The 12,224-nt window shown below is 48.1% G+C and overlaps 1 protein-coding gene across 6 annotated transcripts in view; it reads left to right on the top strand.

The window, feature by feature from the left end:
* The window catches only part of NFATC2 (nuclear factor of activated T cells 2), a 137,614-nt gene that overhangs the window by 22,245 nt on the left and 103,145 nt on the right, over positions 1-12,224 (top strand). For all 6 annotated transcript variants that reach the window (XR_003524841.1, XM_027623363.2, XM_027623362.2 and 3 more), the window contains exon 3: positions 785-956. Coding sequence is in view for 5 of the 6 variants with exons in the window: in XM_027623363.2 (XP_027479164.1) it covers positions 785-956 (172 nt within the window). In the remaining variant the exon portion in view is untranslated. The remainder of the gene's footprint in view (positions 1-784; positions 957-12,224) is intronic.

Genomic DNA, 12,224 nt, shown 5'->3' with positions numbered 1-12,224 from the left:
AGGCCTAGGGAGGGGAGGCATCTGCTCAAAGTAGTTAGAGGTGGAGCTTGGACTTAAACTTGGGTGGGTAACTCCAGTCACATTCTTGACCTTTACTCTTCCTTTAAATTTAGGGGTCTCTAAATTTAGCCACATCTCTAATGGTTAGATGTTCTATACGTGCTGTGATAAGCAATGGCTCTGACTGGAAATGGTCTCTCTCTAGAATTAGCTTTTAATTGAAAGCATTGGACTTGGAAATAAGAGCTGAAATAACCCTCCCGTGCCATCTGGTCCATTTGTTATGTTATTATAAGACACTGAAGATAGAGGAGGTGAGGTTACTTGCCTAAACTAACATGGCGCATTAGTGACACACGTGGGCCCCTGATTTCCACTTCAGTGTACCTTCTCCCACACTTATTCCTTTGGAATGGGAGAACATTCTGGGAAAAGGGTGATTTTTAGAGGTAGGAGGTGGTACTCTTCAAAATTCCCAGAGGAAAAGAAGTTATAGCAGTTAGAAATACGCTAGAATTCACATGCCGTGAAGTTAGCTTCATAAATGGAGACGTCAGTCACACTGTTGTCATCAAAGATGGAAGAGAAAACCAAGAAAAAGATCTCTACCTTGTGAAGTGTCCTACCTATCCTTCCTGAGAAATACGTGCTTTCCAACAGCCAGTGTTTTACTCATATACTCACTGGACATGATTTTTCCAGAAAAGGGACCATTTACATTTATTGTACAGATTGACTAGTTCTGATTTCTCGTATACATGACTGATTCTGTTTCCTCCTTCAGCATCCCAGTGACCGCATCCCTCCCTCCGCTTGAGTGGCCCCTGTCCCACCAGTCGGGCTCGTATGAGCTGCGGATTGAGGTGCAGCCCAAGCCACATCACCGGGCTCACTATGAGACCGAAGGCAGCCGAGGGGCTGTCAAAGCTCCAACTGGTGGCCACCCTGTCGTTCAGGTACGGACTTGAATTCTTTTCCTTTTTGTGTCCTTCATTTGCCAGTAGGTGAGCTACTTCTGCTCCCTGCCTGTTGCTTGTTGGGTTGTGGTATGTGTCTCAGCCTCTTATTTGTCTGGCGGACGGGAAAACTTGAGATGGAATTAGTATCAGAAGCTGGCCCAGTTACTCAGAGGCCAGAGAAGAAAGTCTTCCTGAGCTGGATAAGGATAGAAATGATATTCTTGCTCAAGCTACTTCTTCCCTTCTCTTTCTGATGGAAAAATTGATAGATTTTGCAGAGATTTGTGTATTGACAGAAGGTTTCTGAAACCATTATTTTGTGCTTAAATTTCTCAGATGCAAGTCCACTGAGGAAATTCCATACACTCTTGTAAGATATAGAAAACTAGGAGAAAATTAAAATTACACATAAAATAACTATTAGCATTTTATATATTTATTGTTGCCTTTTCTATTCACAAACATGGCAATGTCTATTAATGTACATTTATATGCTTGATGTTACAGTGGTTGGTACTCTGATATTTTTTATATTATACCATGAGCATTTCCTCCTGTTTTTTTCTTAATCATTATCTTTTATGTCTGTGGCTTTTGATTTAACCTCAGACTTTTTTTCCCAAATAAGTAGAGACATGTGCATTTTTCTGCAAAATAATTAGAGTTGAAATTATCTTTCTTAATTGTGTAATCTGTTTAACCCGAGACTGCTGATTGGTGCTCACCAACCAACTCAATTAAGCAGAACCTTCAATACGTATAAATTTACCTTTTATCTGTATTTGCCTTAAAGTGGATGTATTCTATGATAAGAATTATATGATGCATTAGAACCCTCTAGAGAGGTTAACAATGCAGATGCCTAAGCATCTCCTGAGACTACTTAATGAGAAACTACATGAGTAGAACTCAGACAAACAAAAAACACAAACCCCCAAACCCTGAAATCTCCACAGGTGCTTTCGGTGTATACACCTGGTTAACGAATTTTATGATAATATTAGGAACTTATAAATCCTGACAGTTGCTTTTTCTAGAGCTGACATCATAGCTATTTTGGGATCTGTGTCTATTCCTTGCTTCTTTTCCTTGACCATGAGCCACATTTTCCTCTTTCTTTGCATGTCTAGTAATTGTTGATTATCTTCTGATGTTGGGATGATAATATGTATACTGGACATTATAAAGACTCTGGATTTTGTTATCTTCCGCGGAAGGCAGTTCGGTAATGGGGTGATCACTGTGAACTTGTGTGGACTTGAGTTTACATTTTGTGAGGGTAGATCTGTGGGAAGCCCTAGATGTTTCCCGTGCTCCCTTCTGCGTCGATTTCTTTGAGACTTGGTTTTAGACTCTGTCAGGGCAGGTCTAGGGAAGCCTTTCTCTAAGGCGTACCCTTATTTCTAAGGCATAACCCTTTTGGATGCTTGGTGGGGGAGGTGACTCCACGCTGGTGGTATGGAAGCTGTCCTCAGGTGGAGAGCTAGAGTGAATGTATGCTCACCTCCTGTGTTTCCTTTTCCCCAGTGACCATAGTCTTATGCTGCCTGCTGTCTAATGCCTGACAACCGTTGCCTTATATAGGTTTGTCCTGACTTTTTTTTTTTTAAAGATTTTATTTATTTATTTGAGAGAGAGAGAGAGAATGAGAGATAGAGAGCATGAGAGGGAAGAGGGTCAGAGGGAGAAGCAGACTCCCCACTGAGCAGGGAGCCCGATGCGGGACTCGATCCCGGGACTCCAGGATCATGACCTGAGCCGAAGGCAGTTGCTTAACCAACCGAGCCACCCAGGCGCCCCTAGGTTTGTCCTGACTTAACGGTTGTTGATGGTGGGAGGGCTGGTCTGGTACCATTTACTCTGTCATGCATGAAAATTGCTTTTTTGGGGAAAGGAAGTCTTTGTGTCATTATTGATCTAGGCTTATTGATTCTAGGATGGGGACTTCCGGCTCGGGGGGTGGCGTTAGTCTGTGGATTGGAGTCAAAGCCTTCAGCAGTGATAGAAAGAAAAACTCAAGGCAGATTGGAAGGGGGATTTAGGGGCTTGTCTGAGGAGGCTACTATTGTGAAAGCAGGCCAGGAGACTCGGGAAGAAGCTAGACTTGAGAATGGTCCCAAATGTACTTCTTTGTTCAGTCAACCCATTCAACAAATGGATTCATTCTGCAAATATATGTTGAGCACCTTCTTTTTGCCATATGCCCTTTTTGATACTAAAATACAATGAAGAATAAAAAAGAAGTTATGCTCTTTCTTCACGGAGCTTATGGTCTAGGGTGAAAGAGTTATTGACTAAATAGTCGTAAATGATAAAAGTACAAACAGTGACAAGAAGCATGAAGGAAAAGAACATGAGATTCTGGGCATGTAAAATGGAGGAGGCAATGAAAACAAGGGAAGAACATCTGCTAAGATTTCCCTGAGAAGGAGCCTGGTGCTGAGGATGCATCAGGAGAACAGCACGTTCAAGGGCCCGGAGGTAGAAGGAAGCAGAGAGAACCATGTCAGAGGAATGAAGGAGGCCAGTGTAACCGGAGCAGGAAGCCAGAGGGAGGGGGAGAGAGGTAGGCAGGGGCCAGAGCATGCAGGGCCTGGGTAGCCAGGGGTGTAGAGTTTGGCTTTATCCTGAGATATGAGAAGCAGGAAAGAAACATGATCTGATGTAGGCTTTGATAAGACCTGGCTCTGATTGCTCCACTGGAGTAGGTAGGAGCTGAGATCAGGAGAGAGTTAGCAGGCTCTGTTCATGGTCTCTGTCCTCTTAGGGCTGTGTGGTATCTCCATTCTCTGATTGCTCATCAAACGTGGGTTGAGCACTGCTGTGTAGGAGGCACGGTTCTAGATTCTGGGATATGGTATGAACAAAACAGCGAGAAATCCTCGGCCTCATGAGCTTACAGTTCAGCAAAACGATGATAATAGTGGTGGACATTCAGCATGCATTTACTGTGGGCTAGACCCTCTTCCAAGTGCTGTATGTGTTGACTTATTCAATCTTCAAAGGAGCCTTAGGAAGCAGGTTACAGTTAGGTCAAGGAGATGTCAAGGAACTTGTTCAGGGTCATAGCTGTCCAGTGGGCCTGGGATTTGGACCCCCAGGTCTGGCTCTACCTGCTACACAATGTTCCTGATTTTTCACGTCTCTCTGCAGACCATCTTTCCTTGACTTCTTACTCTTATGAGGCTGAGAAAGCCCGGTGGAAAACTGCCCACACCTCCTGCCTATCAATTTTATGTGCTGTCCCGGCACCAGCTCACTGGGGCCCAAATTGCGATTTCTTAGGGAGATTCTAATTGGCCCTGGTTGGGAAGGCCCACTGGTTTAGGTGGCTTGGCCTGAGAGGTTGGACCATGTGCAGTGGTGGGCTCTGCTCACCCTTTCATCTAGGGCCTTGGTCATTGGAAAGTTCCAGAGAAGGGAATGCGTGGGATGTACAATTCAAGAGACACTGCTGAACTGTGCTTGAAGTTCATGCGCCTCCTTCTGACAGCCCCCAAGGATCCGTCCCTCTTCTTGCTTGTAAACTTTGAAAAACCCAGTGCCTGACTTAAAAGTTTGTAGCCACATTCTCTAAAGATACAAAGTGAAGTATTTAAAAAAAATTCGTTTGAATAGATTGTGTTGTCTTCAAAATGCAATGTGCTAACCACTGATTTTTAGCATAGTAAATCAGTTTTTAGAAAACGTCTTTGAAAAATGAAGTGAAGAGGGGACTTAAGACAAGTGTTCTTACCCCTTAGGTAGGAGTGAAAACCCCTTTCGAAATCTGGAGGGTTGCCCTTTCGTTCCCAGAAAAGCAGCAAAGCCCTGTTTTGTACCTTGCCTAGATACTTCTGCTGGTTTCTCTCTGATCTCTCTTTATCTCTACATCTTTATCTCTACATGTTTCTATTTCTGTACTGTACCACGGCTCCTCCCCCCCCCCCAATGATTGGTCCCCAACTTCTCTTTTTTATTTACCACACTATAAAATTTCATTTTTTTGGTATGCCTCGTGGTTTTATGCTCCTCTTTATATGAAAATAAAATGAGCACAAGATCATTTCATTCGTTCTTTACATATAAAATTTAAAAAGGTAAGCATGGGCCACCTTTAGCTGGTTTTGTTTTGTTTTGTTTTGTATGTCCCTTGGCCTTGGAGGAAAGTTTGCTCCAAACCTTAAGTGCTTTCAGATCTCATGACTCCTTCATTTGGCAAATATTTTGTTGAAGACCTGCTGTGTGCCAGGCACTGTGCTAAGTGCTGATAATATGATGATGGGGGAGATAAATATAGTTTCTGCCCTGACGGAGCTCAGGGAGTGCTGGAGATACAAAGTCGACCAGAATGGTTTGGTGTGACCATTGCTGAGATGTGGGTGAGTCCAGGAGGCAGAGGAATGCAATCTGGAATGACACCTGGACTCTAGGGCAAGACAGGATGACTGATTAGGAGCCTATCTGTTGGATTTACAATGTGGGGGTAACTACTTCAACAGAACCAACCATGCCAAGAGAGTACTTGGAAGATCTGCTGTAGAAGGGAGTCTTGCTGAGGATGTGACTTATCAACTGGGACCTAGAGCAGGTGACAGAGCCAGCAAAGAGGAGTGATGCCCTTCCTCTCTCTGTTTCTCTAGCTCTCTGAGTAGGGGTGGGCGAGTGTTCCTTGCACAAGGTACAGCGTGTGCAAAGGTCCCGAGGCAGGGAGCAGCTTGGTGTGTCTGAGGAACTGAAGGAGGGCCAGTGTCACTTGAGTTTAGCTTGGGGGGTGATGGGTTGGCAGGACCATGCAGTGCAGGACTCATTAACCAAGGGGAGGAGCTTGAGTTTCATTCCAGGGGAAGGGGAAGGGAGTGACGAATTTTGAGTAGAGGAAGAAGGTGATTCTAATTTATTATTTCTAGGATCATTTGGGCTTCTTTCTAGGGAGTGGGTGAGAAGGGGTAAGGGAGGAAGCAGGGTGATGAATTTGACTGATTGGGGCAGGGGCCAGGTGAAGATCAAGCTGAGGAGGACAAGGGGGCAGTGGGAGGGGAGGGGTGGGGAGGGACTCTATGGTGTGACCTCCAGGACTCAGTTGCTGGCTTTCATATGGGAGGGGAAGGGCACCTGGGTGCAGGATGGTGTCAGCGTGCCACGTGGGGAGACTGGGGAAGGGATCATTTTCTTAAGGGAAGATGATGACTTCAGTTCGGGGTGTAGGAAGTTGGAAGGGCTTGTGAGGTGTCCAAGTAAAGATGTCAACAGGCAGTTGGACTTAAGAGCCCAGAGCTCGGAAGCAAAGTATGGGACTTTCTACCTCTCAGGCCTGTGGAATGCCACAGGATCACGTGTGCCGTCACTAGAACGCTTAGCACAGATCCACTTGGAAGGGTTTATTTCCCACACCCTAATAGGAACCTGCGTCTCTCCAGAAGCAATGGACTAAGGAGAGAACCAAAGAAGATGGAGAAACAGGATCACGAACTGACAAGCTGGTGGGGGCCAGGCAGTGAAAAGAAATGGCCGAATTGGCCAAAGGTCAGGAAGCACTAGGGAGTGGTGGGGAGTAAGGCATAGCAGAGTGTGTGCCTCATCTGCAGGAGGCAGCCACTATTCAGCCCTCCTTGGTTGTACCACATGGGAATGGGGGTCCCAGCATGGTTGGGTTTTAGAGGTTTTCTTCAGGAGAAGCTAGGAATCTGAATTTCCATGTTGAAATTTCTGGTTATTAACTGTTGGCTTACTAAGTCAAACTTTGGGTTCGATTTGGCTCCAGGCAAATATCCTCAAGTTCATATACTCTGGGGGTAAATAAGGTCTGTGCTACTTCAAGTTTTATCAAATAGAAAAGGAGATAAGAGAGAGACTATATTTATATGATTTCTAAGAATTGTCTGGTTGTGAAAGGAGCACTGTGAGCAGCCAGGCCCACGTTGTTTCTTTTATAAAGCTTTAAATCCATTGAAATAGAACAAGCTTATGGTTCTTTCCCAGGAGCCAGGGAATCTTCATTCTCTGGCCTGACTTTGACTGGCAAGGAGCAGATGAGAAAGGGAACCGCAGAGGAGAAAGTGCCACGTGCCCTTTGGCAGAACCCAGCAATCCTTTCCTGGTTCTGGTTCAGGGCAGGATGCAGGGGTCCTTCGGTGGACAGAACTTCCATGTCCAGGCTGCTTTGCAAAGTTGGGCTTTAAGCATTTCCACAGCTCCTCAGCTTATGGGATCTCCTAATACCCCAGCTGAACTTGGCCTGCATAATGTGCTTTCCCTGCCTGCTTCCAGGCCCTTTAGGCATATTCCTGCAAAGAAATTCCTGGTAGAGGACACCTTGTCACATTCCTTATCCATCCTGGTGCTGGGGGCTTTCAAGATACATGCTTACCACTCTGGGGCTTGTTTTCAGCTGAAAGAATGCTCGGAAAGGCATCCTTTCAGTTAGACAACAATCAAAATGAGAAGATGTAACCATAGTACACACCTCCAAAGACAATTCTTTCGAACAGATGTTCAGACGTATGGAAAAAACATAGGTAGTTCCTTTAGGAGAACTACTTTACAGATGCAGAAACTGAATCTGTGTTTCATGCCGGGTAAGAGTGACGAGCTTTGTAGGGCGGGGAGCTGGAGGCCAGGGGCGCACCTGTCCACCTCGCCTCCCTGCCCCCGTCCAGAGGAAGCCAGTCACGCCTCCAAGCTTTCATCTCCTAAAACGGATGGCGAGGCTGTGATTTTCATCCTGTCGGATTTTAGCCTTTATCCTCCTCTCTGTGACTCACTTTAAATTATATGTCCGAGAGGACAGAGAGAAGCCAGGTGGGGTTTTCTCCTTACCAGTCCTGACAGTGAGCAGCGCCCCTTTGGCGATGGGCTGCACACGTGGGCTTCTATTTGACTAACCAGATGCTGTGCTCAGTGAGGCTCCCCCCTCCCCCCACTTCTTAGACATGAAACAGGAAGCAGGTCTTGCAGTTGCTAATTTGTCTAGAAGCTGCTGTGTTTGCTTCTCCAGAGGGTTCAGGCCGACCCTCTGGGGAGGGAAAGCACAGAGGGGTGGCTCAAGTTTCTGAGGAGGAGAGTGTGTTCCGAGATCCCTAGAGGCTCCTCTGCTTATTCGTCCATTTGTCTGAAAGATTTACCAAGCACCTTCCATGTGTCAGGCACGGTTCCAGGCGCTGGGACTGCGGCTGTGAACCAAACAGACGAAGACCCCCTGCCCCCGCGGGGCTGCCGTTCTGGCTGTGGAGAGATAAACAATAAATCTAAGAAGTAGGAAGGTTAAATAGTCTGCTGGAAGGTGGTAGGTACGATGGGAAAGACTGTCAGGCCAAGGGGAATTGGGAGGGGTCAAGAGGCCTTACTGAGCAGGTGGTGTCGGAGCAAAGGAGGAGAGGAAAGAGGAAAATGTGCAGGGATCGGGGATGAGGGGCTCTCTGGGCCCAGCCGGCCCCGGACTGGGAACACAGAGGTGGCCAGAGGCGCAGGGGTGAGCCGGGAGGGATTAGGAGACGGAGGCCCAGAGGAATGGGGAGGGGCAGATTCGGGCTTTGGACGCTGAGGACTTTTGTTGTCAGTGAGTGGGGGGGGGCGGTGCTGGGCTCTGACTCAGGGTGTAGCAGCATCCCTCTGGCTGCTGTGCAGATGAGAACAGGCTGCGGGGGGTGGGGGGGGGGGGCCCGGGGAAGAAGCAGGGACGGGGTTGGGGACTGCAGCTGTAGTCCAGGTGAGAGGGGGAGAGTGGCTGGACCGGGCTTGGGGGCGGAGGGCATGAGAAGTGGTCGGATCGTGGGTATATTTTGAAAGCCGGGCTAACTGGTTTATTTGAGAGATTGGCTCTGGTCGAGAGGCATGGGTGTGGCTGTAGTCTTGGGAAAGGCCGGAGTCCCCAGGGTGAGCGACCCCACCAGTCCCCACGGAGACCTCGCTGACTTTCGGAGGGAAGACCTCTTCTAGGGGTGGCCTGACCCAGCCTTTTCGTGTGAAGATGGGGCTGGGGCAGGGTGGGGATGCTGACGCCAGCTTTGGAAGGAGCCATCCTTATCAGCCGCCCCTTGCTTATACCAGTCTCTCGATCGTAACACTAGGCGTTCATTTAAAAATTCTAAAGAGCGCAGTCCAAACCAAGGGCATCTTTTGGCCAGATGTGGTCCCCTGTGTGTGACCTCGAGTGGTCAAGGAGGCTTTGTGAAAGAACAAAGATGGGTGCTGGCTTCCAGGGATGAGCCGGGTGGAGGAGCGGGGGCGGGGGGGGGGGGTGTCCAGGGCGGGGCCGGCAAAGGTGTGGGTGCCGAACAGGGGTGGGGTTGGATGCTATATCGTGTGCACACATTGTGTGCCAAATGCACACCGATGGTAAGCAGGATGTGCTTTCGGTTCACACTAGAAGATAAATAGTCATGAATCAGTGAGACATTGCCCCTGGATGTAGGGAGAAAACAGAAAGCTTCCAGAATCTTGGAGAAAGAGTTGTCCCATAAAGAGTGATTAAGTCTGAGGCTTGCAATATGTCTGGCAAGCAGTGGGGACATATAAGGGAAACTTGATGTGTTCCCCAAACAACTTTTTGGGTCCCTCCTATGGGCCGGGCACTCTGTTGTAACAATGCGGAGCTGTACCTACTGGGCATTTACTGTGTGCTTTCCTCAGAGTGACTTACTTAATCTTTGCAGTGATGCCATGGAGTGTAGGTGGTAGAATTACTACTCTCCTTTTACAGACAAGGAAACTGGGACACAGAGAGGTTAAGCAACTTGCCTGGTGTCACCCAGCTGGTAAGCGGTGGCGTTGATTTGGACATAGGAGGCCGGAAGCCAGAGCCTACATTTAGCCATTGGTCTGCACTGCCTCTGGGAAGCAGGTGGTTCGGAACAAGGCAGTCCTAGCATTCATTAGCTTTGGGACTCGACGTCCCAGGCTGGGCGGCAGTTTCTTCAGTTGTAAAGTGATGAAGACTAAATCTTTCAGATTATTTGTTTTGTTGTGTCAAGAGTCGTGAGGATGCTAAACCCAAGTGTCCAGCATGATCATTGGCACAAAGCAGGCATTTAATCTGCTGTTCTTTTTGTTGAGAAGTATAGCGATCGACTTGGATCTGGGATCTTCTGAGCTGTGCTAGTCTAAGATTAGATGCTGGTGTCCGTTCAGGCTTCTTCTGGTGGAGTGAACCAAACCTGAGACTCATCTAGGGTACCGTGAGCACTCCGTTTATTTATACACTGTATGTTAATGGATATGATCTTACTTCATCCTTGCAACCGCATGGTGAGGTGGGGCTGTTATTCCCATCGTACAGGGGAATAGAGAAGCACAGAAGCTAACTAACATCATTTGCCTAAAGGCAACTAGTGTACTGCCCTGACCTTGGCTTTTAGCTTCTGCGTTCTCATCTTTCCACTTCCCTGTCCATTCATCCATCACCTGCTCGCAGCTAGCCCCGCGCGGAGCCCCAGCGCGAGCACTGCAGCTGGGGTTAATGCAAGAGTAAGCCGGGGCGAGGCTGAACAGAGGCTCCTCACAGGAGCTTTGGGCGGAGCCCTGGGCCGGTGTTGGGCATCCAGGTCCCACGCTTGTCCTCACTCTCCTCGCTGAGGGACCCCGAGTGAAGCGAAGGTTTTCTCTGGGCCTGTGAGAAAGGAGGCTTCTGCTGGAGGTGGATTTTCAAGCCCCCGCCAGCTCCCGTGTGCCACGAGGAGGGAGGGGAGGGCGTGGCTTCTCGCAGGGGCCCGCTTCCCTTTGTAGCCACCGCAGAGCCATTCTCCAGACCCTGGGAGGCAGTGGGGCGGTCCACGCCACTTGTTCTGGCCTCCTGGAAGACTGTGGGCTGACTCTGCCCACAGCCATGTTATTTATTGAGCGCTTGCTGTGGGACAAGCATGCCCCGTGGGCTGGCTCTGGCAGGAATGCTCTGTGCAGGGGGAAAGAGGCTCAGAGGCGGCGAGCGCCTTTTCCAAGGAGCCCATGGTCATTAGCGACCCTTGACTGAGCTTTCCCTACATGCCAGCTGCAGGAGGTCGTGCTGCTCTTATTAACCTCAGGTACAGAGGAGGAAACTGAGGCTCAAGGTCACACAGCTCACCAGAAGGGATGATACCCACGCCTACCACCTTGGGTCTTTGCAAGGAGTCAGTGACCGGCAGGCTGAAGTGCATAGAGCGGGGCCTGGCAACCCCACAGGGGCTCGGTGTGCACTTACTGTTCCCATTTCCTATTATTGTTTGTTTGTTTGTTTTTTTCTCCGTACCACCCTGTGAGGGCAAAAAAGGGAGCATTTGTTCTTACATGGAAGTTTTGATTTCATGCCGCAGTCCCGGAGCCAGGACGGACAGGAGTTAAACACCGCCCATACGGGTGACATCAGTGCTCGTCATTCATTGTGCACAGGCTCTCTGTGCGGGGTCAGAGGATTTGCTCAGGGCCACCGGGTCTGGATGTGGCAGGACAGCATTTAAAAGCGCATCTATGGGGCTGCTTGGCCGGACCATTCCCACTGTTCTCTGTCGTCCTCAGGCCCAGTGCTTAGGGGTTAGCTCCTTCTGAGCATTCTGACACAGGTTTGAACAAGTTTGTGTGTGTGTATGTATACATATCCAGACAGGCGTATAGAAATTAAATATATTCGTAAATATACACACATACATATGTATATATAGACATTATATGTGTGTGTATATATATACATATATATATATATCTGTGCATCAGATACACCCATACATACATACTTTTTTATTCAATTATTTATTTTTTCGTTTGTTTTTTTGTTTTGTTTTAGAGAGAGAGAGAGCGAGCGTGAACAGCGGGGGTGGGAGGGAGGGGCAGAGTGGGGGTAGAGAGAGCATCCTAAGCAGGCTCCATGCTCAGTGAGGAGTCTGGCATGGGGCTTGATATCACGACCCTGAGATCATGACCTGAGCCGAAAGCAAGAGTTGGATGCTTGACCGACTGAGGCACCCAGGCAGGCACCCCTATTTTTTCTTGTTTGAATAGGTATTTCCTGTTTAAAAAATATGAAAAAGAGACCAAACAGCACCCTTTGTCACCTGGGGAACTACTGGTTTTGCTTTGCTAGATTTCCTTTCAGTCTCTTCCCACCATGCCTGCACCCTGCTCCTGTCCTCCTTACCTGGTCGACTGTATATCAGGTTATTGTGATGACCCCAGGGGCAAAATAGCACCTACCCGAGTTAGGTTGGGAATTACTTTCTATCTAGAAATGGGTATAATGCTACCATTATTTCTAGGCAGTACTTGGAGACACAGAGAGGTTAATAAGGAACTTGCCTAAGGTCACACAGCAAGTGA

This window comes from Zalophus californianus, chromosome 8 (genome assembly GCF_009762305.2).
Source record: "Zalophus californianus isolate mZalCal1 chromosome 8, mZalCal1.pri.v2, whole genome shotgun sequence".
Taxonomy (NCBI): Eukaryota; Metazoa; Chordata; class Mammalia; order Carnivora; family Otariidae; genus Zalophus; species Zalophus californianus.
Note: the sequence above shows the minus strand (reverse complement) of the source record. Positions and strands in the feature narration are given on the sequence as shown.